The sequence below is a fragment of the Bombina bombina genome, chromosome 6, assembly GCF_027579735.1.
Source record: "Bombina bombina isolate aBomBom1 chromosome 6, aBomBom1.pri, whole genome shotgun sequence".
Taxonomy (NCBI): Eukaryota; Metazoa; Chordata; class Amphibia; order Anura; family Bombinatoridae; genus Bombina; species Bombina bombina.
The window spans coordinates 776,517,782-776,538,837 of NC_069504.1; the positions used below are offsets into that span (position 1 = coordinate 776,517,782).

The 21,056-nt window shown below is 37.2% G+C and overlaps 2 protein-coding genes across 2 annotated transcripts in view; both read right to left on the bottom strand.

The window, feature by feature from the left end:
• Window positions 1-2,296: 2,296 nt before the first annotated feature.
• Window positions 2,297-4,304, bottom strand: LOC128664606 (jerky protein homolog). The gene is made up of 2 exons (XM_053719423.1): window positions 2,462-4,304; window positions 2,297-2,364 (listed from the first exon to the last, which is right to left on the bottom strand). Exons 1-2 carry the CDS (start codon window positions 4,236-4,238, stop codon window positions 2,297-2,299), a joined length of 1,845 nt encoding a protein of 614 aa, XP_053575398.1. The 5' UTR covers window positions 4,239-4,304.
• A 10,496-nt stretch (window positions 4,305-14,800) lies between these two features.
• Window positions 14,801-21,056, bottom strand: part of HTRA4 (HtrA serine peptidase 4) — a 311,700-nt gene continuing 305,444 nt past the window's right edge. The window contains exon 9 of the mRNA XM_053718083.1: window positions 14,801-16,192. Coding sequence (XP_053574058.1) covers window positions 16,027-16,192 — 166 coding nt within the window. The 3' untranslated portion in view covers window positions 14,801-16,026. The remainder of the gene's footprint in view (window positions 16,193-21,056) is intronic.

The following is a 21,056-nucleotide window of genomic DNA, read 5'->3' on the forward strand; positions in this document are numbered from 1 at the left end:
TCTGTTAGGATCCAAATTCCAAGCCGAATCAGTGCGCCGCGTGTGTCTTGGCGTCTGACGTCATCGGATACTTGACAGCTTTCAATGCTGGTTATCGGCTTCCTGGATATTCAAATCTTTAGATGTTATAGAGATAGTTACCTCTTCTATTGTAGCCAGATATGATTCCCTGCACTTAGTGCTTAATGCACGCAGGAAAAAAAGAAGATATAAGAAGTTATTAGATACGTGGATAACCCGGGTTATAATGAAATGCTCTGGAGAAACTTCAGAAATGAAATGTCCTCATTCAAGTGATATTTTAGCAAATAACACAGCCACTCAGATCAACGCGTTTCGCTCACCAGGGAGCTTTTTCAAGATAGAGGTGACTGGTCAGGTGTATCCTTATAAAGGTATCAGATGGTTCTGATTGGAAGTTCCTTGATTGATATTTTTTAAGGTGGAATTTCAGAGATGCTTCATATCAGTGTTTTCTCTGTATGTGTTCTGACTTGTTAAGGTGGAATATTTTTTCTTTTTCAGCTTAAAAGAGGAATACCTTTCTTCATTCCGGTTTATGTCTTACTATTATACTAATTCAGGTATTTTCTTAAAGGATAATACTTCTTATATTTACTCCTGTGGTTTATTAGTGATATTATTAAAATTATTAAAATTTGTACTCTTCATAAGATTGGTAATTATGGTATGGTAAATAAAAAATAAAAATATGTACAACAGACATTTAAAAATTACATAAAAAGTTTTTTGGAATTTTTCTTAGTTAGATGGCCATAGAGTTTAAGTCATAACATATGAAGCGGTTTGTCAGTTATGACTAGGAGATCAAACAAAAAAATGTAGATGGTCTCTACCCGTATGGAGTTGATCTTATTTCTAATTAATCAAAAAGAAAAGGTGAGAGGTCTAGTTCGGAGTTTAGACCTTTTGGGTATAGAGTATCATATTTATAGATTAACTCAGCCTCTTTTATTAATAGTTTTTTCTCTATATTCCCACCTCTCCAATGTTTATGTACTTTCTGTATACCCCAATACTTTAGATCCTTCGTTTTGCCTTTATGGACTGATTTAAAATGTTTATATAGATGAGTATCATCTCTGCCATTTTTTATGTTCCCAATATGTTCTCTTATCCGATCCCTTACCATTCTTTTTGTTTCCCCAAAATAAAAGAGGTTACAAGAGCACTTTAGAACGTAGATTATATTTTTATTAGTGCATCTTATAGTTTCTTTAATAGTAATGGGTTTCTCTATATTATTAATTATAATACTACTCAATTTATTACTATGGCCACATGCCTTACATGAGTAGCATGGAAAGAAACCCATAATATTTTTCCCAGTTAAGTCTTTTTGTTTTAATATAGTTTTCTTTTTAGTTTTTAGTTCACTAGGTGCCAAAAGTGTTTTGAGGTTTGCTACCTTTTTGAAAACAAATCTGGGGTTATCGGTAATTTTGTCCCCTAAAAGGTCATCTTCTCTTATCAGGTGCCAGTGCTTTTTTATTATTCTTTTAATAATATTTTGATCAGCACTATAGTCTGTTATAAAAGGAACCATGATTTTATCATTAGTATCTTTTTGTTTCTCTTTATAGATTAGCAGGGACTCTCTATCTGTGTTCTTAGCTCTCTCTATGGCTTTGTCTGTGATGTCATTTTTGTATCCTCTCACCTTGAATCTTTCCAATAATATTTCAGATTGCTGTTCAAAGTCTATCATCCTGGAGCAGTTCTTTCTTATACGTAAAAATTGTCCTACCGGGATGTTCTTTTTCCATACATCTAGATGGCAACTCTTTGCATGTATATAATTACTGCAGTCGACCTTTTTAAAATGGGTCTTGGTTTCAAGTTTATTTTCTGCTTTCATTATTTCTAAGTCAAGAAACACCACTGAATCTCTACTATAACTATATGTAAAATTTAAACCCCAGGTATTATTATTCATTTCATCAAACATATTTTTAAGTTCACTTTCAGTGCCTTTCCATACTATTACAGTACAACTCCAAAAATCCGGACTGCTTGGGGATTTGTCCAGTCCGTATTTTTGGATTTTCCGGATTCTCAGACATCAATGCTAAAATACAGTACCTTGTAAATAATAAAGGAGATGTGTTAATTTTTTTAATTTTTTTTAATGCAGTAACTAATGCAGTAACTAAATAATGAACAAATTGCCTAGAATAGAGTACAGTACTGTACACATGCATATGTACATTCCTTTCTGTTGCAGGTATTTCTTCGGTACATGCTGAACTGCTTGTTCACCGAATGCTAACACCTGCTACACCTGGTGATCCGCTTGTGAACTGAGCTTCTGCGATGCAGGATGGCTATTAGCAGATGTTTCCTCTGTTTTAAAAGATAAAAAGAGATGTTTTTTTAGTAAATACTGCACTGTGTAAGGCGTTTCATTTTTACAGTATTAAAATAAAGTACAGTACTGTACCTGCATATGACATGTTTTCTTCTTCCTGCTGTGCAAGGTGATCTGTTTGTGGATTGAGTGTTGTGAGTGTTTGCTGCTGCAGTTGATTGGTAGTTTGGATGGCAGATGCTTCTGTTGTTTTTTGTAAATATCTTCGTATGTCACATTGTCTGCGACTTTGTAATTTCTTTGTGATAAAATTATTTTGCACCATGTGCACTTGCATGACGTCTTGGAGTGTAAAGCTATGGTTTTGTTCCACAAATTTCACAATGGTTTCCATGCATTTTTCAGCAGTAGCCCAAGATACCTTTTCAGTTTCAAGTCTGTCATCTTCTTCATCAGATTTTTCAGAAGTGTGCTCCTCTGTCTGATCTGGATTTGTGATGCTGTCAATGATTTCTTGATCAGTAAAAGTGGCTGCAATCTCAACATCATCTTCAATGCATATCCACTCTTCTAGGTCCTCTTCATTAAGTTTGCATAGAGGGTTGTCTTCCTGGGCTAATTTGACAGATTGCATGAGTTCATTCACTTCAGATGCTCTCTGCTCTACAAGGAACCCTTCAAGATCTTCATTTTCCTCACACTCTAGCTCTCCATGCATCACATTTGGCCATAACTTTCGCCAAGCTCTTAAAAGAGTTACAGGCTTGACTGTGTTCCATGCAGTTACAAGAGAAAACACTGCATCTTTTATTGTAAAGCTACGTTGAAATTCTATAGAATCAACATCCTTGTTTAACATTTTCATCATAAAGTCATTTTTATAATGGCATTTGAAGTTCCTAATGACTCCTTGGTCCATGGGCTGAATTAGTGATGTAACATTTGGTGGCAAGTAAGATGCAAAAATATTTCCACAATCAGACACTAATTTTGATTCATGGGGGTGAGCCCTACAGTTGTCAAGAAGCAGCAAGCACTTTGTGTTAGCAGGTTTTCCCAAATTTGTTAGGTTCTGGCGGACTGATGGAATAAAATCATTAACAAACCAATCTTGAAAAATGTCTTTGTCCATCCAAGCATTTTTTTGAGCTTTATAAGTCACAGGGAGGTGCAAAATTCCTTTAAATGCCCGTGGTCGCTTATATTTGCCAATCACCAGAAGCTTGATTTTATGCTGTCCAGAAGCATTAGCACAGGTGAGGACAGTAAGTCTTTCTTTATTCATCTTAAAACCTTTAGCATTTCGTTCTTGGTTTCCAGCCAGAGTTTTAGTGGGCAGACATTTCCAGAAAACACCTGTTTCATCTGCATTGTAAATTTGATCAGGTGTGAGATCATAGTCAATGACAATTTTTTCAAATGTTGCACTATAATCTGCTGCAGCATGTGTATCAGCTGACTGCCTTTCTCCAACAACATTTAGCTGTCTAATACCATGACGCATTTTAAAATTCCTAAGCCACCCACTGCTAAAGTTACATTCAGAATCAATGTTCATTTGCTCCTTAAAAGATTTTGCTTTGGTGATAAGCATTGGCCCAGAAATTGCCATACCTTCTGATCGTTTAATCAAAAACCATTCATGCAAAACCTTATCAAGATTTTCTAACTTTGGCTTATGTAAACTTTTTCTTTCTGCAATTTTGTTGTAAGGCTCAGATGAGGCTGTAAACTGTAGAATTTTATTTTTGGCATTTTTTATATCATAAATGGTAGACTTTCCAATGTCATATGTTTCCATTAGAACAGAAACACTAACCCCTGATTCAAGTTTTTTGATGATTTCAAGTTTGTCACTCAATTTTAGAGTGTTTCTCCTACGCTTCTGTTTATCCACTTTAGGAGACATTGGTGGTACAGTACTGTATAACGGTACTGTGCAGTGTAAAGATGCTAAATACCTGCACAGGTACCGGTCATGTACTAGTTGTGGAGCTCAGATTTCACTTTTTGCCGCACCCGCACTGAAATTTGCATGCGCTTTGAGAAACCAACACCCGGAAGTTGTGATCGCGCCGGAGTCCGGATTCTCGGGTTGTCCGGATTTCCGGGGTCCGGATTTTTGGAGTTGTACTGTAGAAGGTCATCTCTATACCTTTTGTAGAGCACAAGGTTTGCACCATAGCTGCCGGTGCCAAAGAAATCATTTTCTCAGGCACCCATGAAAAGATTGGCATAGCTAGGTGCAAACCTTGTGCCCATAGCTGTACCCTCTATCTGCAAATAAAATTTAGAGGAAAGAGAGGAAGAGGAGTTTTTAAACGAGGCAAAAAGGTGGAGATAATGGGTAAACATCAGGGTTTAGGCGAGGTCTTCAGTTGCGCAAACCCAACGCACCTTAAATTTAACTGCGCTTGTGCAAATACGTTTACTTTCAACTTGTAATACGCAAATTAACGCACCCATGATATTCTTATATTGCGTGTGCTAATGTTAGCAGGCCACTTGTAATCTAGCCCATAATGTACAAAAAAAAATTGCCAGTATTATAAAGGGATACTGAACCAAATATTTTTTTCTTCATGATTAAAATGAGCATGAAATTTTAAGCAACGTTCTAATTTACTTATTATCAATTTTTCTTTGTTCGCTTGATATCTTTATTTGAAAAAGCAGGAATGTAACCTTATGAGCCAACCCATTTTGGTTCAGCACCCTGGGTAGCGCTTGCTGATTGCTGGTGATAATAGCAGTAAATTAGAAAGTTGTTTAAAATTGCTTGCTCTATCTAAATCATGAAAGCAACAATTTGGGTTTAGTGTCCTTTTAAGAGCATAGTGACTTTAGTGGCATTGTCATAAGAAGCAACCTTAGCCACAAGCGGGTTTGTAAGACTTCTGCCTTATTATATCTGCCATGGTAGAGTGCTATTATTGTAAAGTGTCTAAAAGCAACAACAGCCCAGCCACAAAGTGTTAGACCATGCTATCTCACAGAGCAGGGCGTGTCGAGTGATGAAGCACATGGAGCATAAAAATTGCCTATAACCTGTTGCATCACTCAGTTCAGAGTTCCAAACTGCCTCTGAAAGCAAAATCAGCACAAAAACTGTGTTTTAGGAGCTTTATGAAATGGGTTTCCATGGCCAATTAGTTGTACACAAGCCTCCCATCAACAAGAAGAATGCCAAGTGTTAGCTGGGGTGGATTAAAGCATGCCACCACTGGACTCTGGAGCAGTGGAAACGTTCTCTGGAGTAAATAAAGTATAAAGGCATTTTAGACAATTGGATACTTCCAACTTTGTGGCAACAGTTTGAGCAAGGCCTTTTTCTGTTCACAAAGTGGGGTCCATGAAGACATAGATTGATTCATTTGGAGCAGAGGAACTCATGAACCCTCATCTCAACCCCATTGGACAACTGGGATTGTCTGGAAAGCTTTTTGCGAGCCAGACCTTCTCTTCCAGCATCAGTGCCCGACCTTATGGTACTTTTTTGCCTGAATGGGCACAAATTCACAGATACACTCCAAAATCTTGTGGGATGCCTTCCCTGAAGAGTAGCCACAAAGGCTCTATATTAATGCCCATGGTTTTGGATGGGGATATTCAACAAGCTCATAATGGTGTGTTAGTCAAGTGTCCACATATTTTTTGCTATATAGTATAATTATAAAGATCATTATATTATTCTAAAGTCATAGTTTAGATTTTAAACATTAAAAGGACATTAAACACTTTGCGATTGTAATATAAAATGATTAATCTTATATATAAAAAACTCTACAATATACTTTCATTATTTATTTTGTCCCCTTTTCCTGTAATTCCATTCTGAACTTGTGAGCTTTTCAGTTCCTGTTAGAAATGGAAGTGCAGAACACTGTTATATTCCACACAGCCATTGGCTGCACACTCTAGTGACCTATTTATAACTGTCTCTAATTGGTCACAGCAGAGTAGGTAACCTAAGTTACAACATGGCAGCTCCCATTGTTTTATATACACTAAAACTTTACACTTATTTTGTCAATATTTAACCCCTTAAGGACAAGGCCATTTTTCAATTTCTTTCCCTGAAGCGGTGTTTGTGTTTAGCTGTAATTTTCCTCTTACTCATTTACTGTACCCATACATATTATATACCGTTTTTCTCGCCTTTAAATGGACTTTCTAAAGATACCATTATTTTCATCATATCTTATCATTTACTTTAAAAACAATGATAAAATATGAGGAAAAAATGGAAAAAAGCACACTTTTTCTAACTTTGACCCCCACAATCTGTTACACATCTACAATCACCAAAAAACACCCATGCTAAATAGTTTCTAAATTTTGTCCTGAGTTTAGAAACACCCAATGTTTACATGTTCTTTGTTTTTTTTTGCAAGTTATAGGGCCATAAATACAAGTAGCACTTTGCTATTTCCAAACCACTTTTTTTCAAAATTAGCGCTAGTTACATTGGAACCCTGATATCTTTCAGGAATCCCTGAATATCCATTGACATGTATATATTTTTTTTTAGAAGACATCCCAAAGTATTGATGTAGGCCCATTTTGGTATATTTCATGCCACCATTTCACTACCAAATGCAATCATATAAAAAAATTGTTCACTTTTTCCCAAATATTTTCACAAACTTTAGGTTTCTCACTGAAATTATTTACAAACAACTTGTGCAATTATGGCATAAATGGTTGTAAATGCTTCTCTGGGATCCCCTTTGTTCAGAAATAGCAGACATATATGACTTTGGCGTTGCTTTTTGGTAATTAGAAGGCCGCTAAATGACACTGCGCATCACACGTGTATTATGCCCAACAGTGAAGGGGTTAATTAGGGAGCATGAAGGGAGCGTCTAGGGTTAATTTTAGCTTTAGTGTAGTAGACAACCCCAAGTATTGATCTAGGCCCATCTTGGTATATTTCATGCTACCATTTCACCGCTAAATGCGATCAAATAAAAAAAAAAGGAAAATTTTTCACAATTTTAGGTTTCTCACTGAAATTATTTACAAACAACTTTTGCAAGTATGGCATAAATGATAGTAAATGCTTCTCTGGGATCCCCTTTGTTCATAAATAGCAGACATATATGGCTTTGGCGTTGCTTTTTGGTAATTATAAGGCCGCTAAATGCCGCTGCGCACCACACGTGTATTATGCCCAGCAGTGCAGGGGTTAATTAGGTCGTTTGTAGGGAGCTTGCAGGGTTAATTTTAGCTTTAGCGTAGAGATCAGCCTCCCACCTGACACATCACACCTCAGGATCCTCCCAAACAGCTCTCTTCCCTCCCCCATCCCACAATTGTCCCCGCTATCTTAAGTACTGGCAGAAAGTCTGCCAGTACTAAAATAAAAGGTATATTTAAAATTTTAAAAAAAATTGTATAGCCTATTTACATATGCAGCTGTGTAGGATCCCCCCTTAGCCCCCAACCTCCCTGATCCCCCCCAAACAGCTCTCTAACCCTCCACCTCTACCTTACTGGGAGCCATTTTTTGCAAATAAAAATGTTTTTTTTAAAAAAAAAATTCCCTTTTTTCTGTAGTGTAGCTTCCCCCCCACAGACCAATCCCCCACCCGCTCCCAGATCCCTTAGATTTACTTTTATTAGGGATTTTATCCCCCCTTACTGCCACTTATATCAAATGTTTTTTCTGTAGTGTAGCGGTTCCCACCCGCTCCCTCCCCGTGCACGCGCCGCCCCGCCGCCCCCGTGCATGCTCCCGACAGCCCCGCCCCCGATCCCGCCCCCCTCTCTCTTTAGTCTTTCATCGATGGCCGCCCACCCGCCTCCCACGTCAGCTCCCAACCACCAACGATTGCGGCCATCGATGCCGGTGAAGAGAGGGCCACAGAGTTGCTCTCTCTGCATCGGATGGGGGAAAAATGTTATTGCAGGATGCCTCCATATCGAGGCATCACTGCAATAACCGTAAAGCGGCTGGAAGCGACTGGTCTTTAAAGACCAGGTTGTGTGCGACGTACCTTGTACGACTTGTGTCGTTAAGGGGTTAAACAGGTAATCAAACTTTAAAAAATACATCTACATGTTATTATCAGACTAATCTTTTCTTTGAATGCATCATTCGATCTATCATTTATTTAGTGTTTAAAGGGACAGTCTACAATAGAATTGTTATTGTTTTAAAATGTAGATAATCCCTTTATTATCCATTCCCCAGTTTTGCATAACCAACAGTTATATTAATATACTTTTTACCTCTGTGATTACCTTGTATCTAAGCATCTTCTGACAGCCCCCTGATCACATGACTGTGACTATTTATTATCTATTGACTTGCATTTAGTACTGTGTTGTGCTAAATCTTAAAGGGACATTAAACACTAAATACATGCTAGATAGAATGATGCATTCAAAGAAAAGATTAGTCCATGACTAACATGTAGATGTATTTTTTAAAGTTTCATTAGTTGTTTAAAAAGTGACAAAATAAGTGTAACGTTTTAGTGTCTATAAAACACTGGGAGCTGCCATGTTGTAACTTGTGTTACCTTCTCTGCTGTGGCCAATTAGGGTCAGTTATAAATAGGTCACTAGAGTGTGCAGCCAATGGTTGTGCTGGATTTAACAGTGTTCTGCACTTCCATTTCTAACAGGAACTGAAAAGCTCACAATTTCAGAATGGAATTACAGGCAAAGAGGACAAAATAAATAATGAAAGTATATTGCAGAGTTGTTTTATTATATACAATTTATCATTTTATATTACCATCTCAAAGTGTTTAATGTCCCTTTAAATAACTTCTCGGGCATGAACACATTGTTTTCTTCAGTGCTCAGCATAAATGAGTACACCCCAACAGATTTGTCAGAAAACCTTTACTTACCTTTCAGAAACAACATATTCTATTTGACACTATACTACAAAAGACTCCTACAAATGCGGGCCATTGATGGCAACCAAGATTTATTAATTTGCACCAACAACAAAGTATTTTTCCTAACACTTTTCCTAAGAAATGTCACAAGGCCTGAGAAAGAAAATAATTTAGTTACACAAGAAAGGTGAAGGCTACAAGAAAAGCAGCAAAGCTTTACTTATCAGTCAGAAAATACAAAAAAATGTTATACAAAAATGTAACAAAGATGGAACTGCAACCATCTCACAGAGACGTCCAGGCCGTCCAAGTTAACACCTCGACGGGAGCGTCTTCTGATGAGAAGGGTTGAAGAAAATTGCCATGCAAGTTCACTGCAGTTAGCTAAAGAAATAGAACTTGGGTGACTGTTTCCGTGACACACTACAGCATATACTGCATAAGAATGGCATGCATGGGTGTCGTCCAGGAAGGAAGCCTTTCCTAAAGCCCATGCACAAAAAAGCCTGCCTAGAATTTGCCAGGACACATGCTATAAAATAAGAAGACTACTGGGACTCTGTACTCTGGAGTAATGAGACCAAGATACATTTTTTTTAACTGATGGCTTTAAAACTGGATGGTGTCGCAAAGGTGAGGAGTACAATGAAAAATGCATGGTGCCTACAGTGAAACATAGTGGTGGCTGTGTCCTTCTGTGGGGCTGCATGAGTGCTGCTGGTGTTGGGGAGCTGCCTTTCATTGATGGTATCATGAATTCACAGATGTACTGCTCTATATTGAAAGAGAAGATGCTACCATCACTCCATGCCCTTGGTCGTTGTGCAGTTTTCCAACATGACAATGATCCAAAACACACATCTAAGGCCACTGTTGCATTTCTGAAGAAGAACAGGGTGAAAGTGATGCAGTGGCCAAGTATGTCTCCTGATCTGAACCCAATCGAACACCTATGGGGAATTCTGAAGAGACAAGTTGAGCATCACTCTCCATCCAGCATCCAGGCTCTAAAAGAGGTTGTTCTTGAAGAATAGAAAAAAGATAGATGTTGCAATATGTCGCCAACTTGTTCATTCCATGCCTAGAAGACTTGGTGCTGTCTTAACAAATCATGGAGGTCATACAAAATACTAGATGTAGTAGTTTTTGTTGTGGGGTGTATTCATTTGTGCATCACCTACTTTGAGTAAACCTGAAGATTTTGTAATCTAAGTTACAGTATATCATTAACCTTAGTTTCATGTAATGAGCTAAACAAATGTTCTATAAAACTTACTTTTGTCAAAATCCTGGAAATTGTTCTTGTGTTCACTGAGATATTGATTAAAATCTTACTTTTCAAAAGGGGTGTACTCTATGCTGATCACTGTATATGGCCCACATGAACTAGTAGTCTCCTGTTGTAAAAAGCAAATAATAAAGCATGGGATTAAGAGGCTGTCTATAGAGCCTTTGAAACAGGCAGAAATTTAAATGGTTTTTAAAATGTTATAAAGGATATTAATCTAACAATGTTGGTTGTGCAAACCATTATCTATCTTTTTAAACAATAACAATTTTAGTCTAGACTGTCCCTTTAATTTGAATGCTCTCAGAGAAAGAAAACTCTCTGCTCCCTAAATACATTCTTCATCATACTGCGCACAGGGACTGAAAATGCATATAGCATTAACCAGCAGCATGTTGAAACAGAAGTTATGAAGCAGTGGTCTAAAGACCGCTGCTCCATAACTTGTCCGCCTGCTCTGAGGCCGCGGACAGAAATCAACTCGATCGAATACGATCGGGTTGATTGACACCCCCTGCTAGCGACCGATAAGCCGCGAATCTGCAGGGGGTGACATTGCACCAGCAGTTCACAAGAACTGCTGGTGCAATGATAAAGCGTATGCTGTTGGCATTTATCGATGTGCGGCGGACATGATACGCTACATCGTATCATGTCCACTTGCACATTAATAAATATACCCTATAATGTGTGTGTGTATATATACAGTATATATATATATATGTAAATATATATATATATATATATATATATATGTAAAGGAGAAGTGCACTCTCACTCCAATATCATCCACCAGGAAGCAGGCAAAAAGTTTATAGATATAAAGGAAGTAGCTTGCACTCATTGGATTTTCAAATGTGTTTATTCACAAGTGTGAAGTTTCGTGTCTTCACCCCTTCTTCAGACAGAATAAAGTAATTGTTCAAGGGTGCAACTATATAACACATAAAAACGCTCCCCCTAATCAAGTAGGACTGCCTGCAATCAATTAGTGCCATAGCAACAAGTCACATAATCATAGCATAGTAACACACTAAAACAATAGTTTAACATATCATAACTCTGAATGGCAGTAGCATTAAAAGTGAAAGCATTGTTGACCGACACTGTTGACCACCCTCTTCTGCTCCAAACCCTCCAATCCTTCGGCATCTGCGACACAGCTCTCTCGTGGTTCTCTTCCTATCTGACTAACCGTACATTTAGTGTAGCCTTCTCTGGAGCATCCTCTGCCCCGTTACCACTTTCTGTTGGGGTACCTCAAGGCTCTGTCCTCGGTCCCCTTCTCTTTTCAATCTACACGTCATCATTAGGTTCCTTAATAAAGTCCCATGGGTTTCAATATCATTTATATGCCGATGACACCCAAATCTACCTTTCTGCACCAGACCTACCTCCTTCCTTACTAACCCGTGTCACTAACTGTCTTTCTCATATCTCATCTTGGATGTCCTCTCACTACCCTAAGCTAAATCTCTCCAAAACTGAACTCCTTATTTTTCTCCCTAATGTCTCCACCCCCAAAATTTCTATAACTGTTGATAATTCCATCATTACCCCTACTCCGCATGCCCGATGTCTTGGGGGCACACTTGACTCAGATCTTTCCTTCACTCCTCACAGTCAGTCCTTGGCTAAAGCCTGCCTCTTCCACCTTAAAAACATCTGTAAAATTAGACATTTCCTTACACAAGATACAACTAAGATTATAATCCACTCTCTCATCCTTTCCCGCCTCGACTACTGCAACTCTGTCCTCTCTGGTCTACCTAGCTGCCGCACAGCTCCTTTGCAATCCATTATGAATGCCTCTGCCAGGATCATCTTCCTTACTCGTCGCTCTTCATCTGCTGCACCTCTCTGCCAATCCCTTCACTGGCTTCCTCTTGCCTCTAGGATTAAACACAAAATCCTCACGCTGACATACAAAGCTCTCAACTGCACTGCTCCCCCTACATTTCAGAACTTGTCTCCAGATACTCTCCCTCCCGTCCCCTTCGATCAGCTCAGGATCTCCTCCTCTCTTGTTACTTCCTCACATTCCTGTTTACAGGACTTCTCCAGACTGGCCCCCATCTTGTGGAACTCCCTGCCTCGCTCCACAAGACTCTCCCCTAGTTTTAAAAGCTTCAAGCGCTCCCGAAAAACTTTACTATTCAAGGATGCATACAACCAACACTAACCTTTCCTAACTCCATTGCTTTCCCCTTGAACCCCTTAGAATGTAAGCCTATGAGCCCAGCTGTTTGCAGATCGCCTTCATAAGAGACGACTACAACAGTGAAACTCTCGGCAGGGCCCTCTACCCACTTGATCCCTACAAAAGCTATCCTGTATACAGACTATGTTTGCGGAATCTGTTGGCGCTCTACAAATACCTGATAATAATAATAATAAAAGCATAGTGATCTCAATTTAAAATATGTAAGAAAAAATATATATAAAAAAAGGGCATTAAATATAAGTTGTAATTCATACCTCATACACCTTGGAAACTTCATTGCAGAAACAGGTAGCAAGCAATGCACAGGGAACACAGTTTGATTGAGAGCTTGCATTGTTTGGCTGTATTAGGAACCCAGGTTTTGGGAGATACCTTGACGTGGTACCTGGGCTTGTCCCATTTGGCCAGATGCGGTAACTAACTCTTCCAGTTTTGCTTTTAATCTTAGTTGAGAGCTTATAAGTGAGTGCTGGACTTTCTCTGTGTGTTGTGTTAATTTGTTTTGCAATTTTATCTATGGGCCTTGCACCCAGACTTGTTTGGGTTTAACTGCCTGAGACTCTGGGGATGGTACAGCTACCTGAGAGTGCTGTTGAGCACCCAGGGCTGTGCATGATGCAGGGTCATGGGATGTGTACCCGGTCCAGTCTGAGAGTGCAGTTCCCTTCCGTGTTAGGGTGATTACATAAGTCTGTGCACCCTTGACTTGTTCCCAATTTGTTTGATTGAGAGCTTGCAATTGTTTGGCTGTATTAGGGACCCAGGTTTTGGGAGAGACCTTGACGTGGTACCTGGGCTTTTCCCATTTAGCCAGATGCGGTAACTATTTCAGTTTTGCTTTTAGTCTTAGCTGAGTGCTTGCAAGTGAGTGCTAGACTTTCTTTGTGTGTTGAGTTAATTTGTTTTGTAGTTAACTGCCTGGGACTCTGCGGACGGTTCAGCTACCTGTGAGTGCTTTTGAGCACCCAGGGCTGTGCATGTTGTAGGGTCATGGGTTGTGTACCCGGTCCAGTCTGAGAGTGCAGTCTCCTTCTGTGTTTTGTATATATATATATATATATATATATATATATATATATATATATATATATATATATATATATATATATATATATATATATATTTATATATATATATATTTATTTATATATTTATTTTTGAAGATACTACAGCATAGTTAAGGGACATTAAACACAAATTGTAAACTACATGATTATCAACATATCAGCATATATAATAATAGTTTTGCAATGAAACTGCAACTTTATTTTGTCAAATTAGTATATTGTTTTATGTTTATTCTTTTCACTGATTACCCTGTCCCCCAGAACAAAAGAACCCTTGCTAACCAAATAACAAACTAATATTCAGATATAGCACAAACTGTTTGCACACATGCAGACTGTGTTAGTCTTTCTCTTGTAATTACATTAAAGGGACACTGAACCCAATTTTTTTCTTTCATGATTCCGATAGAGCATGCACATTTAAGCAACTTTCTAATTTACTCCTATTATACATTTTTCCTTGTTCTCTTGCTTTCTTTATTTGAAAAAGGAGGCATCTCAGCTATTTTTTTTTGGTTCAGGACCATGGAAAGCACTTGTTTATTGGTGGGTGAATTTATCCACCAATCAGCAAGAACAACAGAGTGTGTTCACCAAAAATGGGCCGGCATCTAAACTTACATTCTTGCATTTCAAATAAAGATACTAAGAGAATGAAGAAAATTTAATAATAGGAGTAAATTAGAAAGTTGCTTAAAATTGCATGCTCTATCTGAATCATGAAAGAAAAAATTGGGGTTCAGTGTCCCTTTAAGAAGGTTAGCACTAATTTAACTTAGTTACTATTGCAAAGAATTGTTTTCCTATCATGACTGTTGCAAAACTGATAATCCACCTTTTAAAAGTGTGACAACATAGAAGCTTAGGGAGGGAGGAAAAGTAAACAAAAGCTCACATAAATTGCCTAAAAGTATTAACCTAAGCCTTCCTGGGAGAAAGTCAAACAAGCACAATTGTTAGATGTATTTTAAAGGAAAAGGCTGCAAAATAAATAATAAATGTAAATTGCAATAATGTTTCACTTGCAATAATGAAACATTTTATGCGTTGTTGAAATGTAAAGTTTAATGGTTCTTTATTTTCAAATTCTATGGCTTTCAGACGATATAATATTATTACAATACAGATGTAAAACACAATTTACATACATTTATTTTGATATATTTTGCAAAAATCTGGAATTCTTTGAATGCCGACCTTGCTTAGACCAGAAATGGAACTCTGGAGTTTTGTATTGTGAGAAAATATAATGCTTTATTCTGTTTTCTTGTAGTAAATGAACCCCAAAATGATTTACCTCACTTCTATTTAACTTCAAAGCCATCATTTTCATTTTTCAACAATTTACAACGTTTTTATTTTGGTTGAATCCTTTAATCAGAAAAACATCTTTGTTAATTAAAAAAAAAATGACAATAAAAAACATAAAATATAAAAATATATATTCTCATAAGCATTTGTTTATGCCTAGCTCTAGAATAGTTACACATTTTTTTTTGATGCGGGACACTTTTTTCTATACTTTAAGATTCATATGTTTATACGCTTAAGATAGACCCACTACTCAAATATTATAAAGCTATATAATATATGTATATATTGTAGAAGCCAGCATGATTAAGGATATCTTCTAGTGTGTTTTTATTGTTGTCTATTTTCTTTGAAATGTTGTACTTGCATTAAAAATGTCATTTCAAATAATATGCTTCCTATTTCTTGACATCAAGAATTTCTGGTTTTGCAACTAAAAATGTCTTTCCTATAGTGTTATAATTTTCAGTTGCTATATCTTTAGATGTCATAAATGCTCATCTTTAAAAGTCATATGTGCTCATCTTCTTTAAAAGCCATAGCTTCTCAGTTCTCACCCTCTTTAAGTGCCATAGCTATTCACCTTTTTATGTCATTACAAAAAGGGATGTTTGGAAATTTGTGTTTGCATCTAAACTAGGTTCAGACTTAAAATAAAGTTTTTAAAAACCTGATTACTAAACAAATAACACTGAATCACTAATTAAACATAACCTGCAAACATATTTTTTTTCTATATATTTTTATTTACTATTGCAGTTTGTGTAGCAATGGGATATTTGATATAACTACGTAATAAACTGAATAATTTGCAAAGTTGAATACCTAGCCAACCAAAGAGTTCAAAGGTTGAGACAATTGAAGGTTTCTGAGTCTAACTGTTTTCTGCACAATGAACTCAACATGATGTAAAAGTGATCTTGATAAGACTGCTGGAAGATGCGGGCGCGATCTTAACCCATCTCCTCAGGCACCACGTTGAGGATGATGTCTTCATTTCCGCGACGCACCACTATGGACAATGTTTCATTTTTCCGGACTGCCTCGCTCACCTCGTCTGTGCTGCTTACCATCTTCCCATTAATACTGATGATAACGTCATGGTCTTTCATACCTGCACTAAATTGGAATAATGATTAAATAATATAAGATAGGGATCAGGTGAGGTATACATTTTGTTACTGAAAGCAGAACATGTGCATTGTAAAGATTTCTAGTGCAGATACAAGTCCCCAAATACAGAATTCCAAAATCCATAATTATTCCAAAAATTAATGTTTTTAAAATAAAATTATTAAAAATTACTATTTGTCACTGCTATTAAGTCATAGGGGTATATTTATCAAGCTCTGTATGGAACTTGATGCCCCGTGAAGGCTTGCCGGAAACAGAAGACCGCTGCTCCATAATTTGTCCGTCTGCTCTGAGGCGGCGGACATAAATCAACCTGATCGAATACAATCGGGTTGATTGACACCCCCTGCTAGCGGCGGATTGGCCGCGAATCTGCAGGGGGCGGTATTGCACTAGCAGTTCACCAGAACTGCTGGTGCAATGATAAATGCAGAGAGCGTATGCTTTCGGCATTTATCGATGTGCGGCGGACATGATCCGCAATATTGGATCATGTCTGCTCGCACCATAATAAATAGGCCCCACAATCTTCTGTGGTTGTTTTTATACAAATATTCTGAATTCCAAACCTTTTCTGGTCCCAAACAGTTTGGATAAAGGGTTTTGTACCTGTAATAGGATCTACAAATGTATATACATACACACAGTATTGTAGAGTTGAGCTTTATGAATTGGTTCAAACAAATAATACTGATATATAGATAATACCGAGCATATAAGACCTTGCTTGGCTCTGACAGATTGGAAGTCCATACCCACATGCTTTGTCAAAATACATTTGTATTACTTTTTTTTTGTAGATTTATTGAATAGCCTGTCAGAAGTGATAACTAAATATACCTTAATGGTATAGGATTAAGCTGTTTTAAATCTTTCTTTCTTTTTAACCATTTAAAAAATAATAATTTGAAAGTATTTCTGTGTTCAGACAAATTTGGTAGACATAAATACAATGAAGGCTCTCAAGAATGTTTGTAATGCTTTTATAGTGTGTTAAAAAAATCTTTTAGCATTACTATAGTAGATGGAAGAATCTTTAATAAAAAGCAGTAGGTATAAATATCATGAAAGATTCTATATTCTTCGGGTTTAATAGAATACTAAAAACACTTGCTTAAAGGGACAATCTAGAAACAATACATAATTTTGATTACTTATTGTTACATACCAGAGAAGCATTCTGCAACTGGTCCCATATATATAAGCTTGTAAGAAGGACATGAAAAAATTAAATATTTATCGTTTGTTAGGAAATGAAAATGGTAGCCAACATCATTATTGAGTGTATAATTTGATATGTTAAAAGGGACAGTCTACTACATAATTGTTATTGTTTAAAAAGATAGATAATCCCTTTATTACCCATTCTCCAGTTTTGCAAAACCATCACTGTGATTACCTTGTATCTAAGTCTCTGCAGACTGCCCCCTATCTCAGTTCTTTTGATAGACATGCATTCTAGCCAATCAGTGCTGACTCCTAGGTAACTCCATTGGAGTGAGCACAATGTTTATCTATAAGGCACATATGAACTAGCGTTGTCAAGCTGTAAAAAAACTGTCAAAATATACTGAGGCAGCCTTCAAGGACTTAGAAATTAGCATAAGAGCCTACGTAGGTTTAGCTTTAAACAAAAAATACGTATTATAGGTTCAAATAATATATTATGACCTAGATTAGAAGATCGCAAAACTATTAGGGCTATTGAGCACTAACACAGCTCAAGCTAAATCAATAGTGTTCTTATTTTTCCACTTACATTACAAGTTGAAAGTGAGCGAAGGTCTTAGGATGCTTACATCTGGAGGTTATATAGTGGGACCCCACTGAATGCCTCACCTAATAGACTTCTATTGGATGCTCCACAAAACTCAGGCCCTGGCCTTCACTGGAGTGTTAACCTGAAGGTCAATTAAGCTGAATTGCTTTAAGAAATATAAGTAGTTTTATTCTTCACTCAGTATAACATTATAAATAAAAGTGTGTTTACACTGTTTTAAAGGGATATGGTATATAAGGTGTTGGATTGGAAAGGGCAGAAAGGTTTATATGTATGAGTATGGACTGTGTATACACATATTATCCCTTTAACTCAATGTTTTAAAGGAACAGTCTAGTCCAAAATAAACTTTCATGATTCAGATAGAGAATGTAATTTTAAACATTTTTCCAATTTACTTTTATCTCCAATTTTGCTTTGTTCTCTTGGTATTCTTAGTTGAAAGCAAAACCTAGGATGTTCTTATGCTTATTTCTAAGCCCTTGAAGGCCGCCTCGTCTCTCAGGGCATTTTGACAGTTTTTCACCAGTAGAGGGTGTTAGTTCATGTGTGTCATATAGATAACACTGTGCTCACGCATGTGGAGTTCAGGTGAGCCAGCTCTGATTGGCTAAAATGGATGTCTGTCAAAAGAACTAAAATAAGGGGTCAGTTTGCAGAGGCTTAGATACAAGGTAATCACTGTGTAATGGTTAATAACGGCATTATCTATCTTTTTAAATAATAACAATTCTGGTGTAGACTGTCTCTTTAACATTTTTATTAATAATAAACACCTATTTTACATTTAATATGTAAATATATGCACGGATAACTTTATTTTAATATATTTTACATGTGTTTTGTTAAGCTTTTATTCTAGCCCTGACACATTACTTCAGTTCTCCAGGCATAATTCGGCCAATAATATATTTACCCCTAAGGATTCTCATCTATCAGTTAATGTTCAAGAAGTATTTAGTAAGGATCTAAGCATTTCATGTCCGTGTATCTTTTCAGTGAATCTTCATATACTCAAGGGATTTAATTCTAGTCAGGTGGCAAGAGGAAGTCTTCCTTCAGTTCCAATCCATACCTCTTTTGTTTGAGAAAAAAAGTATAGGTCTGTTTTTATACAGTTCAAAGACTGTTTAAATCTTTGCTTTCCAAAAGTAAGTTTTTAAAGAAGTGCACAGAGAAATTGTTATCAATGGGAACCACTCTACATATCTTTTGTTTATTTATTGCTACTCCAGAGCATGATCAAGTAAATGGGGAAAAAAAGTTTAACCAGAGAATTTTAACGTGGCTGACATTTTTTTTTTAGCAAGCCCTATAATTTGAATCGATAGCACAGGGTGCATTATTATTACTCACAGCACAATTGTGAGTTGTGTGTTGCGCAACACATAATAGGGCTGGAAAATGTAGCACTATAGGTGAACCTGAAGTCAAGTGTTTATGCTTGAATATATTCAAAACAAAATACATGGAAAATATATGGAAGAAAGTTTTTTTATCAAGCATATTTATACATATTAAATGGAAGATAATTTTTTTCTGTGGAATATAGTATATGTAATGGATGGGAAAATGTTCATGATTCCATACACAAATTATTAATCAATATTAATAATATTAATATTGCTTAGTAGAGAACATATATAAGCAGTAAAGATATATAGTTTTCAGTATGCATACATATATTCACTATATATACACATGTTTAATAGTGATGTCGCGAACTTAAAATTTTCAGTTCACGAACGGCGGACTTGAACTTCCGCAACTGTTCGCGAACGGGCGAACCGAGCGAACCGCCATTGACTTCAATAGGCAGGCGAATTTTAAAACCCACAGGGACTCTTTCTGGCCACAATAGTGATGGAAAAGTTGCTTCAAGGGGACTAACACCTGGACTGTGGCATGCCGGAGGGGGATCCATGGCAAAACTCCCACGGAAAATTACATAGTTGATGCAGAGTCTGGTTTTAATACATAAAGGGCAAAATAACCTAACATTCCTAAATTGTTTGGCATAACGTGCTTTAAAACATCAGGTATGATGTTGTATCGATCAGGTAGTGTAAGGGTTACACCTGCTTCACAGTGACAGACCAAACTCCCCGTTTAACGCACCGCAAACAACCGCAAACAGTCCATTTGCACAACCACGAGATAGATAGATTTGATAGATACATAGATTAGATAGATCTATAGATGCAATATACATTTGATAGATACGATAGATAGATAGATAGATAAATAGATAGATTTGATAGATATATAATTTCCCAGACAGAGAATTACAAGATGTGCGGTCTGTGACCCATGGTAAGGTTCCCAGAGGCAGTTGCTGTGCCAGGGGACGTGTATATGGCATGGATTTTAGGAACCGGGAGAAGGAAAAAGATGCTTGGTCGGTCCTCCTACTTCAAATTTGGGGATATGAGTGGTGGCACTGGGCAAGTGGGCCGGGCACACACGTTGGCAGGCAGGCAAATGCAATTAGAATTACACTAGCAGACTGATGTTTCACAGTCAAAAAAGTTTTTTTTTTAAAAATTATTTACACTACTGTTACACCAGATATGGGTGGTGGCACTGGGCAAGTGGGCCTGGCACACACGCTAGCAGGCAGGCAACTGCAATTAGATTACACTAGCAGACTGATGTTTCACAGTCAAAAAAGTTTTTTTTTTTTTAAATTATTTACACTACTGTTACACCAGATATGAGTGGTGGCACTGGGCAAGTGGGCTGGGCACACACGTTGGCAGGCAGGCAACTGCAATTAGATTACACTAGCAGACTGATGTTTCACAGTCAAAAAAGTTTTTTTTTACAAAATTTACACTACTGTTACAACAGATATGAGTGGTGGCACTAGTTGGCAAGTGGGCCTGGCACACACGCTGGCAGGCAGGCAACTGCAATTAGATTACACTAGCAGACTGATGTTTCACAGTCAAAAAAGTTTTTTTTTTTTAATTTACACTACTGTTACAACAGATATGAGTGGTGGCACTAGTTGGCAAGTGGGCCTGGCACACACGTTGGCAGGCAGGCAACTGCAATTAGATTACACTA

Coding starts and splice junctions, on each gene's coding strand:
- LOC128664606 (XM_053719423.1), bottom strand. CDS start 4,238: ATGTCTCCTAAAGTGGATAAACAGAAGCGTAGGAGAAACACTCTAAAA. Junction 2,365..2,461: donor AGAAAACATGTCATATGCAG/GTACAGTACTGT, acceptor CTTTTAAAACAG/AGGAAACATCTGCTAATAGC.